This window comes from Mobula hypostoma, chromosome 21 (genome assembly GCF_963921235.1).
Source record: "Mobula hypostoma chromosome 21, sMobHyp1.1, whole genome shotgun sequence".
NCBI classification, from domain to species: domain Eukaryota; kingdom Metazoa; phylum Chordata; class Chondrichthyes; order Myliobatiformes; family Myliobatidae; genus Mobula; species Mobula hypostoma.
The window spans coordinates 25,348,816-25,369,871 of NC_086117.1; the positions used below are offsets into that span (position 1 = coordinate 25,348,816).

At 41.0% G+C, this 21,056-nt stretch overlaps 2 protein-coding genes across 3 annotated transcripts in view; one reads left to right on the forward strand and one right to left on the reverse strand.

Moving 5' to 3' along the window:
• zer1 (zyg-11 related, cell cycle regulator) overlaps positions 1 to 1,051 on the reverse strand; it is a 45,009-nt gene extending 43,958 nt beyond the window's left edge. Inside the window, exon 1 of the mRNA XM_063073680.1 lies at positions 1,009 to 1,051. The gene's annotated coding sequence lies outside the window, so the exon portion shown is untranslated. The remainder of the gene's footprint in view (positions 1 to 1,008) is intronic.
• Positions 1 to 21,056, forward strand: part of tbc1d13 (TBC1 domain family, member 13) — a 43,519-nt gene that overhangs the window by 9,781 nt on the left and 12,682 nt on the right. The window contains exons 5-12 of one of the 2 annotated variants that reach the window (XM_063073682.1): positions 593 to 692; positions 1,473 to 1,555; positions 2,557 to 2,716; positions 3,052 to 3,253; positions 5,183 to 5,346; positions 6,798 to 6,958; positions 8,043 to 8,100; positions 16,534 to 16,635. In XM_063073682.1, the coding sequence (XP_062929752.1) occupies positions 593 to 692; positions 1,473 to 1,555; positions 2,557 to 2,716; positions 3,052 to 3,253; positions 5,183 to 5,346; positions 6,798 to 6,958; positions 8,043 to 8,100; positions 16,534 to 16,635 (1,030 nt within the window). The remainder of the gene's footprint in view (positions 1 to 592; positions 693 to 1,472; positions 1,556 to 2,556; positions 2,717 to 3,051; positions 3,254 to 5,182; positions 5,347 to 6,797; positions 6,959 to 8,042; positions 8,101 to 16,533; positions 16,636 to 21,056) is intronic. The other variant, XM_063073683.1, reaches the window with a different exon arrangement.

Sequence of the window (21,056 nt, forward strand, 5' to 3'; positions counted from 1 at the left end):
GTCCCTTTCCTCAGGAGACAAATTCCCTTCTCAAAAAAACCAACGTAGACAAAATTGGATGTTGTGTATTGGATAATTATGACCTGTTATACATTTTCTTTTCAACAACTTCCATTTAGTTCTCTCTGAGCCTATTTTTCTGGCTTAGTGCTTTTGGATTGACATAATCTTCTAGTTATACTATTTATAAAGAATTGTAAATTTAATTTGAGGAATTCTGCTTTCCTTACATTCACAAAGTAATGTAAAATGCTGAATCCTTCAGGGCTGAAACATTACTGGTCTGCATCCAAAACAATAATTAAGCTTCCTCCCTTCAGTGTCATCTAACAACAGTTATTTTATATATAACCTTAAAGGGACAGCCACCCACCCCGTAAGATCTCAATTTGGTCTTACTTAGCATTAAAACAAAAACTGCTTCAGTTGATTGTGTAGTATTTTGTACATCTGTCTACAGCAGGAGGACGGATTGAAGCAGAGCGGTTACCAGGATGGATTTTAATAACATAGGGAGCACGTTTTTTTGGTATATGTGGAATAAAGATTGGTCTGTGTTCAATTTGACCGCACTTGGTGTATTGATTTGCAGGGAAATTTATGCACAGTTCTTGAAGGAAATGATCATCCAGCCCGGCATTGCCAGGGCAAATTTGGGTTTCTTTCGAGAGGATGTCACGTTAGAAGACCACGTGAGTCCCTGTTTACTTTTTGTCAGGAGGGCAAACAGCTTTCATCAATCAATTTATTTCATACTTTAACTGCTATCCAGGACCAGGTCCTAGGGGTAATGCACCTGCAGTGATCTGCTTTTCTAGAATCAGATATACAGCATATGAAGAAGCCATTTGGCCACCATTTTCATGCTGATCACAAATCTATATTGATCCCATCTTCCAGCGCTTGGCCTGTAGCCTTCAGTACCAATTGAAATATTAGTCAAGACATTTCTTAAATGCTGCCAACAGCTCTACTTCCATCATTCTGCAGTGTATTTTAGGTACTCACCACTTTCCGGGTGAAGGAGATCGTCTTTGAATTCCCTCCAAATCGCTTTCTCTTCCCCTGCCCCTACTTTACCCTAAATCTATATGTTGCAGTTTTATTCATCTATGATAAGGGGGTGTGCTTCTTGCTGTCTACCTTATCTATACTTCTCAATCATGTCCTCTCATAGCCTCCTCCTATCCAGAGCTAGCCTTTCCAATCTCTTATCATAACTAAAACATTCCATTCCAGGCAACACCCTGATAATCTCCCATGCACTGTCTGCAGCACGATCACGTATTTCTTATATTGTAGTGGCTAGACTTGCAGGCAGTGCCTCAGCTTGAAGTCTGACCAGTGTTTTATAAAGTCGGAGCATATTGTGTGGAATTTGCACAGTGACCATGTGGATTCTTCCAGATGCTCCAGTTTCCTGTATTTTCTTACAATTAAATTTTTCCTTTTCCCATTCATTTTCTGAACAGCCCTTGAATCCAAACCCTGATAGTCAATGGAACACTTACTTTAAAGACAACGAGGTTCTCCTGCAAATTGACAAAGATGTCCGGTAAGAAGACGAAGAAATTGGTACTGATAAAGCATCTTTCATTTTCTTGGGATATTCCCAACATGATTGTGAGAGATAAAATATTTTTGATGTGCAGTTGTTTTGCAACTAAAACTGTGAGAATGGTTGTGCAGAGCAAGTTCTCTGAAATTGTAGTGCCTTAGGAATATAGAAACAGGAGATCACTCAGTCCCCTTGACTGCCTTAAAATTCACTTAAATTACAGTGATCTGTATGTCGTTCCTACTTACCTACCTGTGCTCCAAGCCTGTATTTGCATTTATCTAACAAAAATCTATTCTTCAGTTGATCCCTAACAAACACATTTAGTTCTGGATATCTAGCACTCAATATGTAAAAGGTACTTGCCAATCTAACTCTAAATGGTTTGATTCTAATTTTAAAATAATGCCTTGTGATTCTTCATTCCCTTACTGGGGATTTTTTTCCCTCAGTATCAAACCTGTTGAATCTTTTCAATGTACTGTATTTTTAAACAACTTAATTTGATGAACCGTCTCAGCCCAAAAGGTTGATTGTTTATTCCTTTCCATAGATGCTGCCAGACCTGTTGAGTTCCTCTAGCATGCTATATGTGTTGCTCTGGATTTCCAACATCTGCACAATCTCTTGTGTTTTTAGTTTCATCATGCCCGAATATCTTAAACTCGGGAATATAAACAAAATTTATGTAGCCTTGTATTGCACTGGATTGAATTTAAATGTTTCTTCTTGCTATTGTGCTTCATGAAATCCTAATCAGTAATTCCAACATTGTGTGGCTGGTCAAGCCCACTTAAGATTTTTCTGATGTTCTGGTGTGGATTTGGGTTCCTAACTTTGCCTAAGAAATGTACAGGAGTCATGAAAGTGTACAGTATATATAGAAAAAGGGGTAGAGGAGATTAGAAAATTAACTTTTTTGTATTTTAAGTTGAAGTGAAGGAATTCTTCTTTTTAAACTGTCTCTAACTCGCTCTTACTTAATTCCTCTCTTCCAGGCGACTATATCCAGACATGGCATTTTTCCAGCGGCCTACTGACTATCCATGTCTTCTGATTATGGATCCCCAAAATGAATTTGAAACACTTCGAAAGCGGGTAGAGCAAACCACCTTGAAATCCCAAACAGTTGCACATAATCGGAGTGGTGTCACTAATGTAAGATCTGCATTATGAAATAATTCTTATATTTCTAATAATTGATTCAGCCTGGCAAGAACTTGCATTTGCATCAGCTGTTTCTTGCTCAGTTTAATCTTGTTGGTATTTTTTCTCAGTGATTAAAGATATTTTACACTTCATTGATAACTTTTTTCATTTATTAAAGTTTCATTCATCTGTATTGCCTGGTGCAGTTGTGTCTAAATGATATCTGCCAGCAAATAGTTTCAATTAATCTAAATTAGTTTGCTTATTCTGTGCACTGCTATGCCAAGATGTTAATTAGATTTTCATCTCCAGTTAGTTCCTAGATATTTTTCCTCTTTCAATAGGTTTGCTCCCCTCGCAAAACTGCCTCTGCCAATGAGTATGAAGTGCTCCCCAATGGCTGCGAGGCTCACTGGGAGGTGGTTGAGAGAATCCTATTCATTTATGCCAAGCTGAATCCAGGAATCGCTTATGTACAGGGCATGAATGAGATTGTGGGTCCAATTTACTATACCTTCGCTACCGATCCGAATACAGAGTGGAAAGGTGAAGTTCTGAGACTTCTGTCATGACATGAAAACCACAGGATTAATGAATGATATGTTGTTGTGAACTACTTGTCCTGTCCCTGCTTTCCTCCTCTTTAAATAGATTTCATCCATTTTCCATTGCATTTGCGGGATGGGACCAAAATTTTTAAACAAAGTTATGCCACAGGAATGGATTATTTTAACTAACTAATATAAGCAGTGTTATAAGAAATAATAAATATAAATAGTATTATTTCATACGGCTCCTTAAGCCCATTGTGCATGTCAACTCTATCCCAATAACTCTTGATTCCATTGGTATCCAAATCTCTGTTATCCCTTGCATTGTGACTGAGAACTCTCAGCTCACTGGCAATAGGAAATTCCAAAGATTCCAACGTGCTGTGTGGAAATACCTTAGTTCTGAAAATCATCTGATTCGCACTGTCTATTTATGAAAATCAAACTCTTAGCAATCACTCTGTTAGGCTACCAAGAACTTTTCACATTTCAGTGAGATCTCTTCTCAGGTATTGTTAACAAAGGTAAACTGATTCTACAACCAACACACATAAAAGTTGCTGGTGAACGCAGCAGGCTGGGCGGCATCTCTAGGAAGAGGTACAGTCGACGTTTCAGGCCCAGACCCTTTGTCAGGATGAAGCCGATTCTACTTCTTCTTTATAAGAAAACCCTTTCTTTCTGAAGAATAACTAGGTTCTCTGTATAAGCCTCCTCTCATTCCACTTTATTTCAATATGTCCTTCTATAAATTTATCCCTTAAGTGCTTTCACATCTTTCCCTGAACTGGCATCCAGAATATTTTCATCAACAGTCCCACTGTAGTAGTGCATTTCATATTTTCAGAACTCTTAAGAAGTTTTTTAGGAATTATTATGGTCTTTGATTTTTCATTCAATCCAAATGTTTGTCAATGTCTATTGGTGAGCCATTTATTTAAGGATTCAGTAACTGAACCGTTCTCTCCTTCCTGAACATGTGTTTCTTAGCAGGGATCACTGGCAGTTTCAGAATGAGGGCCCTGAATGGTTTCTTTATTTACCCTCTATACACAAATTAGTAGCTTGGAGACTATTGTAATACTCATAACCACATAACACAACATTGATATTAAATTCAAGCAACACACATCAAAGTTGCTGGTGAACGCAGCAGGCCAGATAGCATCTCTAGGAAGAGGTACAGTCGACATTTCAGTCAGAACTGACGAAAGGTCTCGGCCTGAAACGTCGACTGTAGCTCTTCCTAGAGATGCTGCCTGGCCTGCTGCGTTCACCAGCAACTTTGTGTGTTGCTTGAATTTCCAGCATCTGCAGAATTCCTGTTGTTTGATTGATATTAAATTGATGCTGCTCCATTCCCAGTCTGTGGCTGCAGAAGCCATCAGATGATGAAATGTTTTCCATTCGCTTGTTGATTTCAATAGTATATACAACTCGTTCAACACTTCAACTTTAGGCTTTTTATTTTAATTTTCTTATCCTTCTAAGGTTTCATCACTACCACCCTCAACCACCTTTCCCGTCTCTGTAATCTCTTCTAGCCCTATAACTCTGAGATATGAGAACTCCTCAAATTCTGGTATCAAGTTATCTTTGAATTGAACTAGTTTAAAATTGCAAACCATATTTTCAGTTGCCAAGATCCTAAACTTTGGCCTTGCCACCCTAAAATTCTTTGCCTTTCCATCTTTATTTAAATCAAATTATTTCATTAAAAAAATCTGTCTGACTATTGCTCATTTGCCTTGCTGCTTTCTTGTAAGGTTCAGTGTTAAATTCTAGCTCTAGAACATTTTGCAGTGTTAAGGCCATTACAGGGATACAAGCTATTGTGTAAATGTTTTTTTTCTTCTAGTTAGAAATGTGGGGAAATGGAATTCTGCCTGTTTTATATTTTTCTTTGTTTCCCTGAATTATCCAGAACATGCAGAAGCAGACACATTTTTCTGTTTCACAAACCTGATGTCAGAGATCAGGGACAATTTCATCAAGAGCCTAGATGACTCGCAGTGTGGGATCACTTGTAAAATGGAGAAAGTTTACTCTGCACTGAAGGAGAAAGACATGGATCTGTATCTCAAACTGGTACGAAAAGGTGTATTAAGACAAATAAGACTGAATGGTGGAGAGTGTTTCAAACCATTCATCCATCATACCTTGTGCTCTCATTGACTGACATTAGCTACTGGTCTGGCATGTCCTTAGTTTTAAAATTTAAATCTTTATTTTCAAAAGCATCCATAGTCTTGCTCCTCCATAAAATCTCTGAATCCACACTCCCATTTTCTGAGATTTCAGGTTCATTACACATTCCTCATTCGCTCACTGAATCATAGGCAGACTTGCCTTCAGCCATCTAAATCTTAGACTCTCGTGTCCTTTGCCCTCGCCCCTCCTCTTTTTAGACACTTCTTAAAAATTTTTTTCTTCCTCTTTCATCATTCTCTTAGTCAAACTTTTATTGATAACTCTCCTTGCATGCTTCAATGCATTTGTATAAATGTAAATGATTATGCTAAAGAAATGTTGACATTAAACTCCAAATAACAAGCTTCAAAGAGAGAGATAAATATCAGAAAATAAACAAGGGCTTTTTTAAACAAGAGAAAATACACTGAACATGTCAGGAAAGTTTGTATATATTTGGGGAAATAAGTGATCCAAGCAGTCTGTATGAAGAAATATTTGCATATAAATGCCTTTCATCACCTCAGTATGTTGAAATATGGCCAATTTTTAAGAGTAATGTCTTGTAATGGTGAGAAGTACAATGAATGTAAGCATTTCTTTATTTGCCAATTCACAGACCTGTCCCATCAAACAACAAAATGTTGATCCATTTCAGCATCCTATCATTTCACAATCAGATTCTGTGGTCTCAGGGGCATTGTTACCATTAAAAAGAACAATGCATTTTGCATACATGCCTTAACACTAATGGCCTATCAAGTGTATTATCTGACTAAGTGTGAGTAAACACATGGGAGATCTGCTAAGAACGGCAACAGCTTGTATTTAAATAGAACCTTCAACGTGGTAGCATATAGCGGTTAGCGTGTTGCTTTTACAGCTCAGGAAGTCGCAGTTCCACAGTCCTCTGCAAGTAAGTTTTGCGTTCTTCCAGTGTGCACATGGGTTTCCTCCGAATGGCCCGGTTCCCTCGCTCAGTCCAAAGACATGCCAGTTAGTAGGTTAATTGGTCATTAGAAATTGTCCTGTGATTAAACTGGGGTTGAATTGGTAGGTTGCTGGGCTGCGTGTCTTGGTGGGCCAGAAGAACCTGTTCCACACTGTATATCCAAAACAAATAAATAAAATATGTGGTGTAGATGAGATAAATGGCATAGAATCAGTTAAAGGAAAGTCTGAAAAGGATACCAAGTATGTTTTACTCACGAAATTGAAAGTGCAATGGAGGAGGCCTGTGGGAGCCATGAACTCTATGGAAATGTAATAGCTTGTACTTACACTGTGAATACTGTGTAATTGGATAATTCAGGCCAATGCTTCACGTGGTTTTACATTTTGCATTCCAGCAAGAGCAGAATATCAAACCACAATTTTTTGCCTTTCGCTGGCTCACACTGCTGCTATCACAGGAGTTCCTTCTTCCTGATGTTATCCGAATATGGGATTCCCTCTTCTCTGACGTTGACAGATTTGATTTCCTCATCCTAGTCTGCTGTGCCATGTTGATGTAAGTCGCAAAATCCATCATTTTTCTGACATGAGAGTCGTTGCGCTTTATAAAAGATGCAGTGCTTTCTCTTTTCAAGCCAACATATTTGAATGTGAGGTTAATCGAGGCTGTCTGTCACTCAAATTCACTGGAATAACCTGGTTTGTTTCTTGAAGCTCTTTCATGTTACCCGCTAGGGTAGGAGCCTGAGATTGTGAGCACAGGTTGTCAGGGAACTAAATTTCAGAACAGTCCATTCAAGCTTGTATATTGCAGATTCTTTTCAACAAATGTTGTATATTGAACAGCAGCAGCAGTAAGATTCACTCATACTTCCTGTGCCAATTCTTTCAAAATTATATTTAGTGATCCTTCAAAGCTCTGAGAATTTATCTTTTTCAAGTATTTCTTAAGCTCAATTCCTGCATCTACTGTGGGTCCTATCTATGAGTGAGTTTATGAGTCACATTTTGTAAGCTTGAGCCCAATTTGTTACTAAGAGGATGCCTAACTATTTGGATGTCCCCCTTTTCTCTGCACTAAATTCCTTGTTGCATTATTTCACAAGTAGGTCTTTTCTGGTTATCTTGCTGAATATTTATCTTTCACCCAGTGTGACTGGAACCTTTTATGTGGTCATTGACTTATTTCTGTTCCTAAGATATTGCTCTGTTAAGGTTGTTTTCATACTTACTATTCTATAACAGGAGTTCTTCATTAACTATAATGCATTTGGGTTGTTCTAACGCTGTGGAAGTTTACAAGTATTTAAATGATATAAGGAATGAGAAGTAGAAGATGAACTTTGAAGTGTGGCAGGGTAATCTGCACATCAGATAAATGTGAGGTATTTCGCATATGAACACATTTCCTTTGATTAGTTGGAGAGAGTGCTATGTGTACAGCTGACTTGAAACTGGGTGAACTTTACAAATTACTTCAAGTAAGTTGAATAAGTAAGTATATTCAATAAACATACTTAAGTATGTTTAAATAATTCTAGACATCATTATAATATTTTGTCTGATTAAGTATAAATGATGTCATGATAGTTTTTAAGTAATTATTGTAGGTAGTAAAAGCTGTTGTGTTTTTCTTGCAGTTTGATTCGAGATCAGTTGCTTGCTGGAGACTTCACAATAAACATGAGACTGCTACAGGTGAGGAAATATGAAAGAATGAATTCCCTAATGAAACTGTATTTGAGATTCTCCAAATTACTAATGAAGCAAAAGAAGATTGTGAACACGTTAGCTGGTAATCTTTTAACTCCTGAGGGGTTTAGGCTGATTAATAATCTGGTAAGGTGCGAGTGTTATTGCACTTGTCTGATAGGCCATGACGTGAATGCTCCGTCTATGCCATGTCACCTTTTGTGAGTTCATTGGGGTGGAGTGGAGTGTGGTGGGGTTAGTCCTATCACTGTGGGAAGGTGTTTTGGACTTGCAGGGTGGAATAGATTCACCCATATCCATCGAGAGTGAGTATATCCTTCCAGGGGGTGCCACCCAGAGCTCGAGCTCCATTCTCAGGGACTGCTGACAGTGTGAACTCTACACCTTCTCATTTAAAGGCAAAAGTGATGCCATTTGGCTAAAACCTTACTCTGATATTCTACAGAGGAAAATAAACTGCATTGACACAGCCACTAGTGTTCATTTTATAGGATTTAATTTTTTGCTGTACCTGTTCCTGTTGCTATAGATCCTGCTCCTAAAGTGAGCAGGATCTATTAAATTATATTGATAATTGTTTGTTTCCTGCTGTGTCTTACACATCAGCTTCATACCTCCTATTGCAGGACCTATTGTTGGCATTTAGAATTGGTACCAGCTTTTGCAGATCGCACTCCCAGTATCCCCCAGCCTTTTTACCTCCCTCACTCACCCAACGTCCATATGGTGGTAGTGCTCTAGAGATGCCTATCATGCTAAGCTGCATGGTGAGATGGTGAACTTAAAAATAATCCTACTGTAGTGCCATGAGATCCAACAACACTGTAGAATTGGATCTTCCTTGTAATTTCTAAAATAACGAGCTTGTACCACCAGGAGGACACAGAGTAAGCTAGCTTTTGAGACACTGGAGGCCAATTTCTCAAACACACTGAAGCAATGGATACCCTGAAGGGAAGCTAAACCACTTCTTCTGCTCTTATTGCCTCTGGTGATGAGGACTCCCATCTACTTCTGCTCAACTTCTGCCTCTTACACTCTATAAGCTTGCAGTTGTCCAAAGCTCTGCTATCCATATTGTAACTTAAGTGGTCTGAAGAAACTGTCGTCCTTGTTCTCATTTACCCTTATTGGATGTTAGGCAACACATCAGTCTCATCTCATCCAAAATCTGGACACTTTCAAACTGCTAATTGCACGACCTCTAGCTCTGGTTCTTGCCTGGACCTTGACCCCCAGCACCTCCAGGCCAAGACTTTCAAGCATTGCCGCTGTACCCCCATTCTCCCCTTCCCCCACCACCACTCTGCAACCCCACATCTCTCAGACCCCACTATCAGCTCGTGTCCTTGGAGACTCCATCTTCCTCCCACCCCACCTTCCCTGAACACCCTCCTCTCTCCTCTGACACCATCAGCTATCTTTCCCCCTTCGATCCCACGCTCATCCTTGCTGTGTCTTCACTATTCCTTCTGACCTTCTCCTCTCTGAAGCAGAAAGTTATGTCATCGGTAAGAGCCTCACCTTTGTCCCCCTTTGCCTGCACCTCAGTGAGTTCCATGCCTGCCATGACATCGATTTCTTCTTCCACTGAGCCCACTTCTTGGACAAGGATTCTACACCCCATGCTGAGGATCCCTTCTCCCGTCTTCAACTCTGCTTCTCTTCTTGCACAGCCTGCTCTGGCTCTCTGCCTGTTTTGGATCTTTTCATCTCAAGTTGTTGATGAGGCATCAATCGCCTCGACTTCACTCCCCTCTCCTCCTCCAACCTTATCCCTTCTAAATGCACTGCCCTTCACTCTCTCTGCACCAATCCCAACCTTACTGTCAAACTCACAGACAAAGGGTGTGCTGTTGTAGTGTAGTGCACTGACCTCTATGTTGCTGAGACAAGAAATCTCATCATACTTACCCCTCAAGGAGGACCCCACTCCTCACAATCAGAAAACTCTCTCTGACATCATCACTGACCTCAACCACTCTTGAGAACTTCAACCACCGCCACTGAACTCATAGTTCCCTTACCCTGCATTGCTCATTTTTACCTCCTACCCAAGATCCACAAACCACACTGTCCAGGTAGGCCGATTGTCTCTGCCTGTTTCTGCCCCACTTGAACTCGTGTCCTCATCTCTCGATTCCATTCTATCCTCCTTGGTTCAGTCCCTTCCCACCTATATCTGTGACACTTCTCATGTTATCAATCCCCTCACTAACTTTCAATTCCCTGGCCCTGACCACCTCATCTTCACCATGGATGTTCAGTCCCTATACACTCCTATTCCCCATCAAGAAGGTCTCAAAACTCTCCGCTTCTTTCTTGACAAAAGAACCAACTAATCCCCCTCCACCAACACCCTTCTCCGTCTGGCACAACTGATCCTCACCCTGAACAATTTTTCCTTTGATCCTTTCACTTTCTGCAAACTTGAGGGGTAGCCATTGGGACTCACATGGGCCTAGCTGTGCTTGCCTCTTGGTCGCCTATGTAGAATAGTCTGTTTGAAGCCTTCCCCAGTTCTACTCCTAACTCTTCTTCAGCTACATTGACGACTGCTTCATGCACTCATGCTGAACTAATCAATTTTATCAACGTTGCCTCTAACTTCCACCCTTCCCATAAATTCACTTGGTCTATCTCTGACACCTCCCTCCTCCCCTTTCTCAATCTCTGTCTTCACTCTGGAGACAAACTGCCAACCAACTTTTTTAAAGCTACTGATTTCCACAGTTATCTTGACTTTACCTCTTCCCACCCTATCTCCTGTAAAAATACTATTCCTCTTTCTCAGTTTCTTTGCCTTCACCACATCTATTCCAGGACATGGCTTTCCGTTCCAGAATATCAAAGATGTCCTCCTCCTTTAAAGAATGGGGCTTCCCTCTCTCCACTGTTGACACTACCCTCAGCTGCATCTCCTGCATTTCCTGTACATCCATGCTCACCCCATCTTCCTGCTGCCTTAACAATGATAGAGTCGCTCTTGTCTTTACCTACTACCCCATCAGCCTCCACATCCAATACATTCCCTCCGCAGCTTCCGCCATCTCCAAAGGGATCCTACCATTAAACATATCTTTACCTCCCCCCCCCCACCACTCCGCTTTCCACAGGAATAGCTCCCTCCGTGATTCTCTTGTTCTCTTGTCCATCCCCACTAATCTCCCTCCAGGTACTATCCCTGCAAGTGGCCTGAGTACTACACCTGTCCATACACCACCTCTCTCAACTCCATTAGGGGCCCCAAACAGTCTTTCCAGGTTAGGCAACACTTACCTGCGAAGCTGCTGGGGTTGTCTATTGTGTCCGGTGCTCCTGATGTGGCTATTCTACGTTGGCGAGACTCGCTGTAAATTGGGGGCCCGCTTTGTCGAGCACCTCCGCACCATCTGTTACAAGCGGGACTTCCTTAGTGGCCAAACATTTTAATTCTGATTCCCTTTTCCATTCTGACATGTTGATCCATGGCCACCTCTTGTGCCAAGATGAGGCCACCATCTGGGTGAAGGAGTAACAACTTGTATTCCATCTGGGTATCCTCCAACCTGATGGTATGAATATTGATATCTCCTGGTGAACAAAATTCTTTTCTCCTCCCCCCCTGCCCTCTATTCCCCACTCTGACCTTTCACTTTCTCACCTGCCTATGGTCCAACCTCCTCTCCTATCAGATTCTTTCCTCTCTAACCCTTGACATTTCCCACCCACCTGACTTCACCTATCACCTTCTAGCTAGCATCTTTCTCCTCTTCCCCCCCCCCCACCTTTTTATTTTGGCATCTTCTCCCTTCCTTAGTCCTGAAGAAGTGTCTCAGCCTGAAACGTCGACTTTTTTTTCTTTGACATGGATGCTACATGACCTGCTGAATTCCTCCAGCATTTTTTGTGTGTGTGTTGCTTTGGATTTCCAGCATCTGCAGACTTACTCAAGTTTGTGATTGACTCACCTTTCAAAGCTGTTCCCTTTGTTTTCAAATCCCAGGATGACCTCACTTTCCATCTTCACCTCCAGCTTTGCATTGCCATGTCCCTCATCCAAAACCATTCACCAGGGAACGTGAGCACCTTCAGTTGTTGCTTATTGAGCACCTGTGATTGTGATTGCTGCACTATTGGCCGATGTGACTTTAAGTGCCAAGGCTCTCTCCTCATGCTGTGTATTTCTAAAGTGTGTCATTTCGTGTCTGTCTTTCTTCTTCTAAGCTGTTCTTTCAAGTTATCTTTTTGACCAGACTTTTGATCTTCTGTTCTAATGGGTGCATGAATGTCAAATTTTATTTGGTAGCACTCCCATTTTGGATATTTAATCACATTAAAGGTGCCTTAAGAAAACACACAGTAATTTTCCTGAACACTACTAGCTGTCCAGTGACCTTGCTGGAGGAAGTTTCAGAACTGGTGGGTGTGAGATTTTTTTTCTTAGGATTGGACATTTCAAGCAAAGGTCACAAATAAATCCTAAGAAACTCAGGGAAAGAAGGCTAATTACTTAAAAATCAAATGAATGGGGGGGAATACTGAAATTAAGTAAAATGGCAGAAGGCTTATACAAAAAACCTATTCATTCCTTCAATAGTAGGCTTCTTTTAATCAAAAGAAAATAGAATAGGCTTGTCTCCTCTTTTTTAAAAAAAACACAAGAAATCTCATTGAAATGCAGAGAAATTCTTGACAGCCTTAACAGAGTGAGTGCAAAGAGTGCATTTTTAGTGAGGATAACAAGATAATTTAGATCTGAAATAAGAAATTTCCAACACAAAGTTCAGAATGATTTGAATTCTTCACTACTAGTTGGCTATGTGTGCTCAGTCACATAATATATTCAAGACTGGTATAACAGATTGGAGACTAATGGAATTTGGAGTTATTGAGGTAGAATAGAAAAGTGGAGCTGACATAAATGCTTCAGGCTCAAGGAGCAGTATGATTTAGAAATGTTGGTAATACTTTTTTCAGTCCAGCTGATGAAGATGTGGAAGGATTCAGAACTGTAACACAATAGTGGAGAACACTGGGCAATATATGTTCAAGTTAGGATGGTGTTTGATTTGGAACAGATCTTGTTTAAAATTGAATGCTTTGAACTGGATTACATTGAACCTTTTAATTGTGTTTCATATGTGGCCTAACAATGAAAATAATATTGATGATGAAAACAGTTCATCATTGTTGGAAATTGTTTTGTGAATTCCTGAGGAGGGTTCAGAAGGAACTCTTGCAGAACACATGCTAGTCAGTTTGAAAGTAGGAGAGCTGGCTACATCAGGATTATTTTAATTAAACTATTTCTTTCCAATGCATTTGTAAGTAGAGCAGGAAATGAAGTGGAAGCAAGAAAAAATTGGATTCATAATTAATCTGAGTGAATCTTAATCTCTGATAACAACTCTGAGCTGAAATCTGGTCAGTTTTGTACATTGAATTGTGTTTCACCTTGTGTAAATCGGTATAATAAATAGAAGTGATAATTTAAGTGAGATGATGGAGTTTAGCTTTTGCTTGGATGTAATAGATTAGATTACATTATTGTCATATAGACCAGGTTGCAATGCAATTCCTTGTTTGCATAAAGTTCACAGCATAAACAGTGTACATTGTATTTCTCATTGCTACAACATGCACAAAACAGCAGAATGGCGCAAAGGTTGTCGTGCAATCTGAAGTAGTTCAAACAAATGATAAAATGATTAAACAGTAATGGAACAACTGGCAGAGTTAAAAGTACAAGAATGTGGCTACACCAGCAGGAAGGGCTTGTGAAAGAACTGATTGGTTCAGAAGTCTTATAGCAGTGGGGAAGAAGCTATTCTTTATCAGTACACTTAGGATTTCAAGCTCTTGTCTCTTCTCCCAGAAGACAGTTGAGAGAAAAGGAAAAGGCCAGGGTAGTAAGCATCCTTGGTGATACCAATGACCTTCCCGTAGCATTGCAGCATGAAGATGGACTGGATGGAAGAGACCCAGTCTATGATAGACTGGTCTCAGTTTACCACTCTCTGCAGGTTCCATTGGTCAAAAGCAGAGCAGCTGCTATTCTAGATTGAGATGTAACTCATCAGTATACTTTCTGTAGCACATCTGTAGAAGTTCCAGAGAATTCTTGTGGACATGCCAAATCTTAGAAAGTAAATTAGCTTAAGTACTGCCCGTCCGTGTAAAGAGACCAAATGAGGTTGCTGGTGACATGGATGCCGAGGAACTTGAAGCAGTCAACTACCACCACATCCCCCTCCCCCAAAGGTCAACAACCAATTCTTTGATCTTGCAGACTTGTAGGGCTAGCTGGTGGTTGTTCTGGTTATCAAGTTTTATGACATTTATTTTGATTTTTGAAACTCTGCTGCCTGAGGTCAGGTTGTTGGGTGTATTTAAAGAGAGATTGATAGGTTCTTGATTGGACATGGCATCAAAGGTTACGGGGAGAAGGCTGGGAACTGGGTTGAGGAGGAGATAACAAAAAAAAGGATCAGCCTTGATTGAATAAAGTCCCACATAGGAGATTAGTGGGCAAAATTAGGGCTCATGGTATTGGGGGCAGAGTACTAACATGGATTGAAAATTGGCTGGCTGACAGAAAACAAAGAGTAGCGATTAATGGGTCCCTTTCGGAATGGCAGGCGGTGACCAGTGGGGTACCGCAGGGTTCAGCGCTGGGACTGCAGCTGTTTACAATATATATTAATTTAGATGAGGGAATTAAAAGTAACATTAGCAAATTTGCCAATGACACAAAGCTGGGTGGCAGTGTGAAATGTGAGGAGGATGTTATGAGAATGCAGGGTGACTTGGACAGGCTGGGTGAGTGGGCAGATGCATGGCAGATGTAGTTTAATGTGGATAAATGTGGGATTATCCACTTTGGTGGTAAGAACAGGAAGGCAGATTATTATCTAAATGGAGTCAAGTTAGGAAAAGGGGAAGTACAACGAGATCTAGGTGTTCTTGTACATCAGTCACTGAAAGCAAGCATGCAAGTACAGCAGGCTGTGAAGAAAGCTAATGGCATGCTGGCCTTCATAACAAGGGGAATTGAGTATAAGAGCAAAAAGATCCTTCTGCAGCTGTACAGGGCCCTGGTGAGACCACACCTGGAGTACTGTGTGCAGTTTTGGTCTCCAAATTTGAGGAAGGACATTCTTGCTATTGAGGGAGTGCAGCGTAGGTTCACAAGGTTAATTCCCGGGATGGCGGGACTGTCATATGTCGAAAGGTTGGAGCGACTGGACTTGTATACTCTGGAATTTAGAAGGCTGAGAGGGAATCTTATTGAAACACATAAGATTATTAAGGGATTGGATATGCTGGAGGCAGGAAGCATGTTCCCGCTGATGGTGAGTCCAGAACCAGAGGCCACAGTTGAAGAATAAGGGGTAGGCCATTTAGAATGGAGTTGAGGAAAAGCTTTTTCACCCAGAGAGTGGTGGATGTATGGAATGCTCTGCCCCAGAAAGCTGTGGAGGCCAAGTCTCTGGATGCTTTCAGGAAAGAGATGGATAGAGCTCTTAAAGATAGCGGAATCAAAGGTTATGGGGATAAGGCAGGAACTGGATACTGATTGTGGATGATCAGCCATGATCACAGTGAATGGCAGTGCTGGCTCGAAGGGCTGAATGGCCTACTCCTGCACCTATTGTCTGTTGAATGGCGGAGCAGACTCAATGGGCCAGATGGCCTAATTCTGCTCCTGTGTCTTGTGGTCTTAAGGTGGTGACTTCTGCTTTGGAATTGAAGTAGACTTCAAAGTCACTTTAACCAGCTAAAAGCAAGTTTAGTCAGTCAGTTAGTGGCAGGCTGTCCTCAGATCAGTTTAATGTGATCTTGCTAAATTCCCTAATCCCTTTCTCTATACTTTAACAATGTTGCGCTGGGATTTTCACAAAACTTGAGCCTTTAATTTCCTATGCTTCTAATAAATGGACTTTGCACTGGACTGTTTGTGCTCATCTCTGCAAGTGCAATGTGAATATGTCTACCCATCTCAGTACATCTGTCCGCCCCTGACTGTGTTTACCTGCCTCAGTCCTTTTCTCTTGGGATGTGTGTATGTGACCACATGCACAGTGGTCACCAACATGTCTGCTTACTTTCACGTGTGTCTGTGTTGGTGTGTGCCGCCTTTGGTTTACCTATCTTACGTCCACTTAAAACAGCTAGCACCACATTCTGTCCATACATACTTATTTGACTTTGCTTGTGTGTACAAGTCTTTTTGCTTGTCTGGCTGTCTTTGTCTGTCTCCTTGAGTGTACTTGTCTAATTCTGTATATTTGACTTTCTCTTTTTCTTTATACTCGTGGATTTGTATGTACTATATATACTATTTCTAAATATCTGACTTGTCACCTTAGTTCTCACCTGTCTCATGAACAAAATGCTTCCTATTTTCAAACTTGATAAGTGACTTCCTCTTATCAGACAGTGGGTTCCTTTCGAAAAGCAGCACGCTGGGAAGTACCTTTGAATCCCATCTCCAAAGATCAGGTGGGGGATTACACTGTCCCAAAGGCCCAGTATTTGGTGAGTACTGGAAAATCTCTAACTTTACAAAAGGCCAAGAGGTTGGGGTGATGACAACCATTTTATACTTTAGTTTGACTCGTGTAAGAAAGTATTGTCTTTCAGAGTTACGTACATCAGGACACTTTTTTCCCCATAATAATGTCTATTTCACAATTCACTTGGGTGCAAATTGGGGGGGGGGGGGCCTTAATTAAAAAAGGCACTAAAATCAGCATGTTAGGAACCTGAAATAAAAAGCAGCAGATCAGGCAGCCTCCAAAGAAAACAATTACTTTTATGTCACATTTTCCATGCCCTCTGGGTGTTCAGAAACTCTGTAAATGATTCCATTGCTGCCTATAGAAGACCACAGATTCCCACAAGAAGTAGGGTGAGTGAAATGAGATATTGTGTTTTAGCAGTGCTAGGTAACACCATTGTTAACTCCCTTGCTCTTCAAAGTAGCATGACATCTGAGAGACTAAATGAGTGTCTTAACTTAATCTCTCAGCCAAAGATGGTATGGATGGATGCCTTCCTTCGGAACATCAGTAGTGTGAATTGAGTCATTGTTGTGGAATTTGAACCTATAATCTTCTGACTCAGGATCCACCCTCAGACACAGGATAATTTTTAACCTCAAGTCTGTCAGCAAGTAGGGGAGCAGCTGAGGTTTTGATACTCTACTTCATTACTGCTATTAAGGATGTGTGAAAAAAGAAAACTAATGTTTCAGATTGAAAACCCCTCATCAGACCTAGGAAGGAATGAAATTAAGTTAGTGTTAAGTTGCCAAAAGGAACTGGGATGGTGGATTACCATAGTCATAGGTTGTTCATGACACCAGTTATTTGATAGATTAATGAGGGGTGTGTGTATAAAAGCGAACAAGAGGGAGAAAAATGAACAAGTCGTGCAAAGGCTATGAAATGCAGGTCAGACGTGTATGAAATGCCCAACAGATTAAGCAATGTCAGTGGAGAGAAGAGAAGATTGCAGATTAAACATTGCAAATAGTCTTGCATACTGTTTATACAGACCAAATCATTACATAGTGCATTGACTATGTGGATATCTGTGCACTTGGAATGCTGCTGTGACACTAATTTCCTTTGGGATCAATAAAGTTTCTATCTATCTATTTTGAGGTGGAACAAGGAAAACAAATAACAAAGGAGAATGAAATATAATAACTACAGAGAACGAAGTAGATTGTGAGGTCAAGAGTCTATGTTACTGTATTAGGGAACCATTACAGGGGGATAGAAGCTGTCCTTGAGACTGGTGGTACTTGTTTTCAGGCTTCTGTATCTTCTGCCTGATTGAAGGGGGAGAAGAGAGACACTCCAAGGTGGATGGGGTCTTTGATTATGCTGGCTTCCTTACAGAGGCAGTAAGAAATGTAGTCAGGGTCTAAGGACGTGAATTCGGTTTCTGTGATGCGCTAAGCTATGTCCACAACTCTGCAGTTTCTTGCAGTCAGATGCAGAGCAGTTCCCATACCAAGCCATGTTGAGTCCAGATAGGATGTTTTCTATAGTACATCGTAGTAAAATTTGATAAGGGTGGATGGGGACATATCAAATTTCTTTAGCCTCCTGAGGAAATAGAGGCATTGGTGAGCTTTCTTGGCTGTGGTGTCCATGTAGTTGGACCAGGGCAGACTATTGGTGATGTTCACTCCTAGGAACTTGAAGCTCTCAATCTCAACACATAAATAGGAACAGGAGTAGGCCATCTGGCCTGTCGAGTCTGCTCTGCCATTCAATAATGTGGCTGATCTGGCCCACCTTCTTGCCTTTTCCCCATAACCCTCAATTTTCCTGCTATACAAAAATCTATCTAACTGTATCTTGAATATATCTTATGAGGTAGCTTCTGCTGCTTCCCCGGGCAGGGAATTCTACATACACTACTCTCTGTGAAAAGCAGTTTTTCGTCATCTCCATCCTAAATGTATTCCCCTGAATCTAAAGGCTATGTGCCCCAGTTCTTGTTTCACTTAACAGTGGAAGCAGCTTTCCTGTCTCTATCTTATCGCTTCCATAGTTTTATAATGTTTCTATAAGATCCACTCTTAATCTTCTGTATTCCAGTGAAGAAAGTCTCAGGCATCTCAATCTCTCCTCATAGCTTCATCCTCTAATCTCTAGAATCAACTTGGTAAACCTCCAAAGGTGTATCTTTCTTCAAATAAGGACACCAGAACTGCACACAGTACTACTCCAGATGCTGCAGAATCTCCCTCTTCTTAAATCCAATCCCTCTTGCAAAGAAAGCCAGCATTCAATTTACCTTCTTGATAACCTGTTGCACCTGCAAACCAACCTTTTGTAACTCATGAAGAAGCAATCTCAACTCCCTCTGCCCAACAGCATGCTGCATTCTTTTACGATTTAATTATAATCTGATCTTTTATCTGTTTGACAGGAGCATGTGCTCCACCCCACCTCCCTTGCTGAAGTCAGTGATCAACTCTTTTGCTGACATTGAGGGAAAGATGGTTGCCATGACACCATGTTAGTAATCTGCCCCTCTACCCCTGGTTCTCTTGACTCATCGTTGTTCAACAATACAGCACACTCTGGTGGTATCATCTGTGAACTTGCAGATGGAATTAGAACATAATATGGCCACACAGAAATAATTGTACAGGGAGGAAAATAAAGGGCTGAGGATGCAACGTTATGGAGAACCAGTGTTTACAGTGATCATGGTGCAGGTGTTGCTGTCTATCCATACTGATTGTGCTCTGTTGGTCAGGAAGTCGTAATAAGGTGGATGAATTGAAAGTGCAGATTGTTATTAATGATTATGATATAGTTGGGATCACAGAGACATGGCTCCAGGGTGACCAGGGATGGGAGCTCAACGTTCAGGGATATTCAATATTCAGGAGGGATAGACACGAAGGAAGGGGAGGTGGGGTGGCGTTGCTGGTTAAAAAAGAGATTAACGCAATAGAAAGGAAGGACATAAGCCGGGAAGATGTGGAATCGATATGGGTAGAGCTGCGTAACACTAAGGGGCAGAAGACGCTGCTGGGAGTTGTGTACAGGCCACCTAACAGTAGTAGTGAGGTCGGAGATGGTATTAAACAGGAAATTAGAAATGTGTGCAATAAAGGAACAGCAGTTATAATGGGTGACTTCAATCTACATGTAGACTGGGTGAACCAAATTGGTAAAGGTGCTGAGGAAGAGGATTTCTTGGAATGTATGCGGGATGGTTTTTTGAACCAACATGTCGAGGAACCGACTAGAGAGCAGGCTATTCTGGACTGGGTTTTGAGCAATGAGAAAGGGTTAATTAGCGATCTTGTCGTGAGAGGCCCCTTGGGTAAGAGTGACCATAATATGGTGGAATTCTTCATTAACATGGAGAGTGACGTAGTTAATTCAGAAACAAAGGTTCTGAACTTAAAGAGGGGTAACTTTGAAGGTATGAGACATGAATTAGCTAAGATAGACTGGCAAATGACACTTCAAGGATTGACGGTGGATATGCAATGGCAGGCATTTAAAGGTTGCATGGATGAACTACAACAATTGTTCATCCCAGTTTGGCAAAAGAATAAATCAAGGAAGGTAGTGCACCCGTGGCTGACAAGAGAAATTAGGGATAGTATCAATTCCAAAGAAGTAGCATACAAATTAGCCAGAGAAAGTGGCTCACCTGAGGACTGGGAGAAATTCAGAGTTCAGCAGAGGAGGACAAAGGGCTTAATTAGGAAGGGGAAAAAAGATTATGAGAGAAAACTGGCAGAGAACATAAAAACGGACTGTAAAAGCTTTTATAGATATGTAAAAAGGAAAAGACTGATAAAGACAAATGTAGGTCCCCTGCAAACAGAAACAGGTGAATTGATTATGGGGAGCAAGGACATGGCAGACCAATTGAATAATTACTTTGGTTCTGTCTTCACTAAGGAGGACATAAATAATCTTCCAGAAATAGTAAGGGACAGAGGGTCCAGTGAGATGGAGGAACTGAGCGAAATACATGTTAGTAGGGAAGTGGTGTTAGGTAAATTGAAGGGATTGAAGGCAGATAAATCCCCAGGGCCAGATGGTCTGCATCCCAGAGTGCTTAAGGAAGTGGCCCAAGAAATAGTGGATGCATTAGTGATAATTTTTCAAAACTCGTTAGATTCTGGACTAGTTCCTGAGGATTGGAGGGTGGCTAATGTAACCCCACTTTTTAAAAAAGGAGGGAGAGAGAAACCGGGGAATTATAGGCCGGTTAGCCTAACGTCGGTGGTGGGGAAACTGCTGGAGTCAGTTATCAAGGATGTGATAACAGCACATTTGGAAAGCGGTGAAATGATCGGACAAAGTCAGCATGGATTTGTGAAAGGAAAATCATGTCTGACGAATCTCATAGAATTTTTTGAGGATGTAACTAGTAGAGTGGATAGGGGAGAACCAGTGGATGTGGTA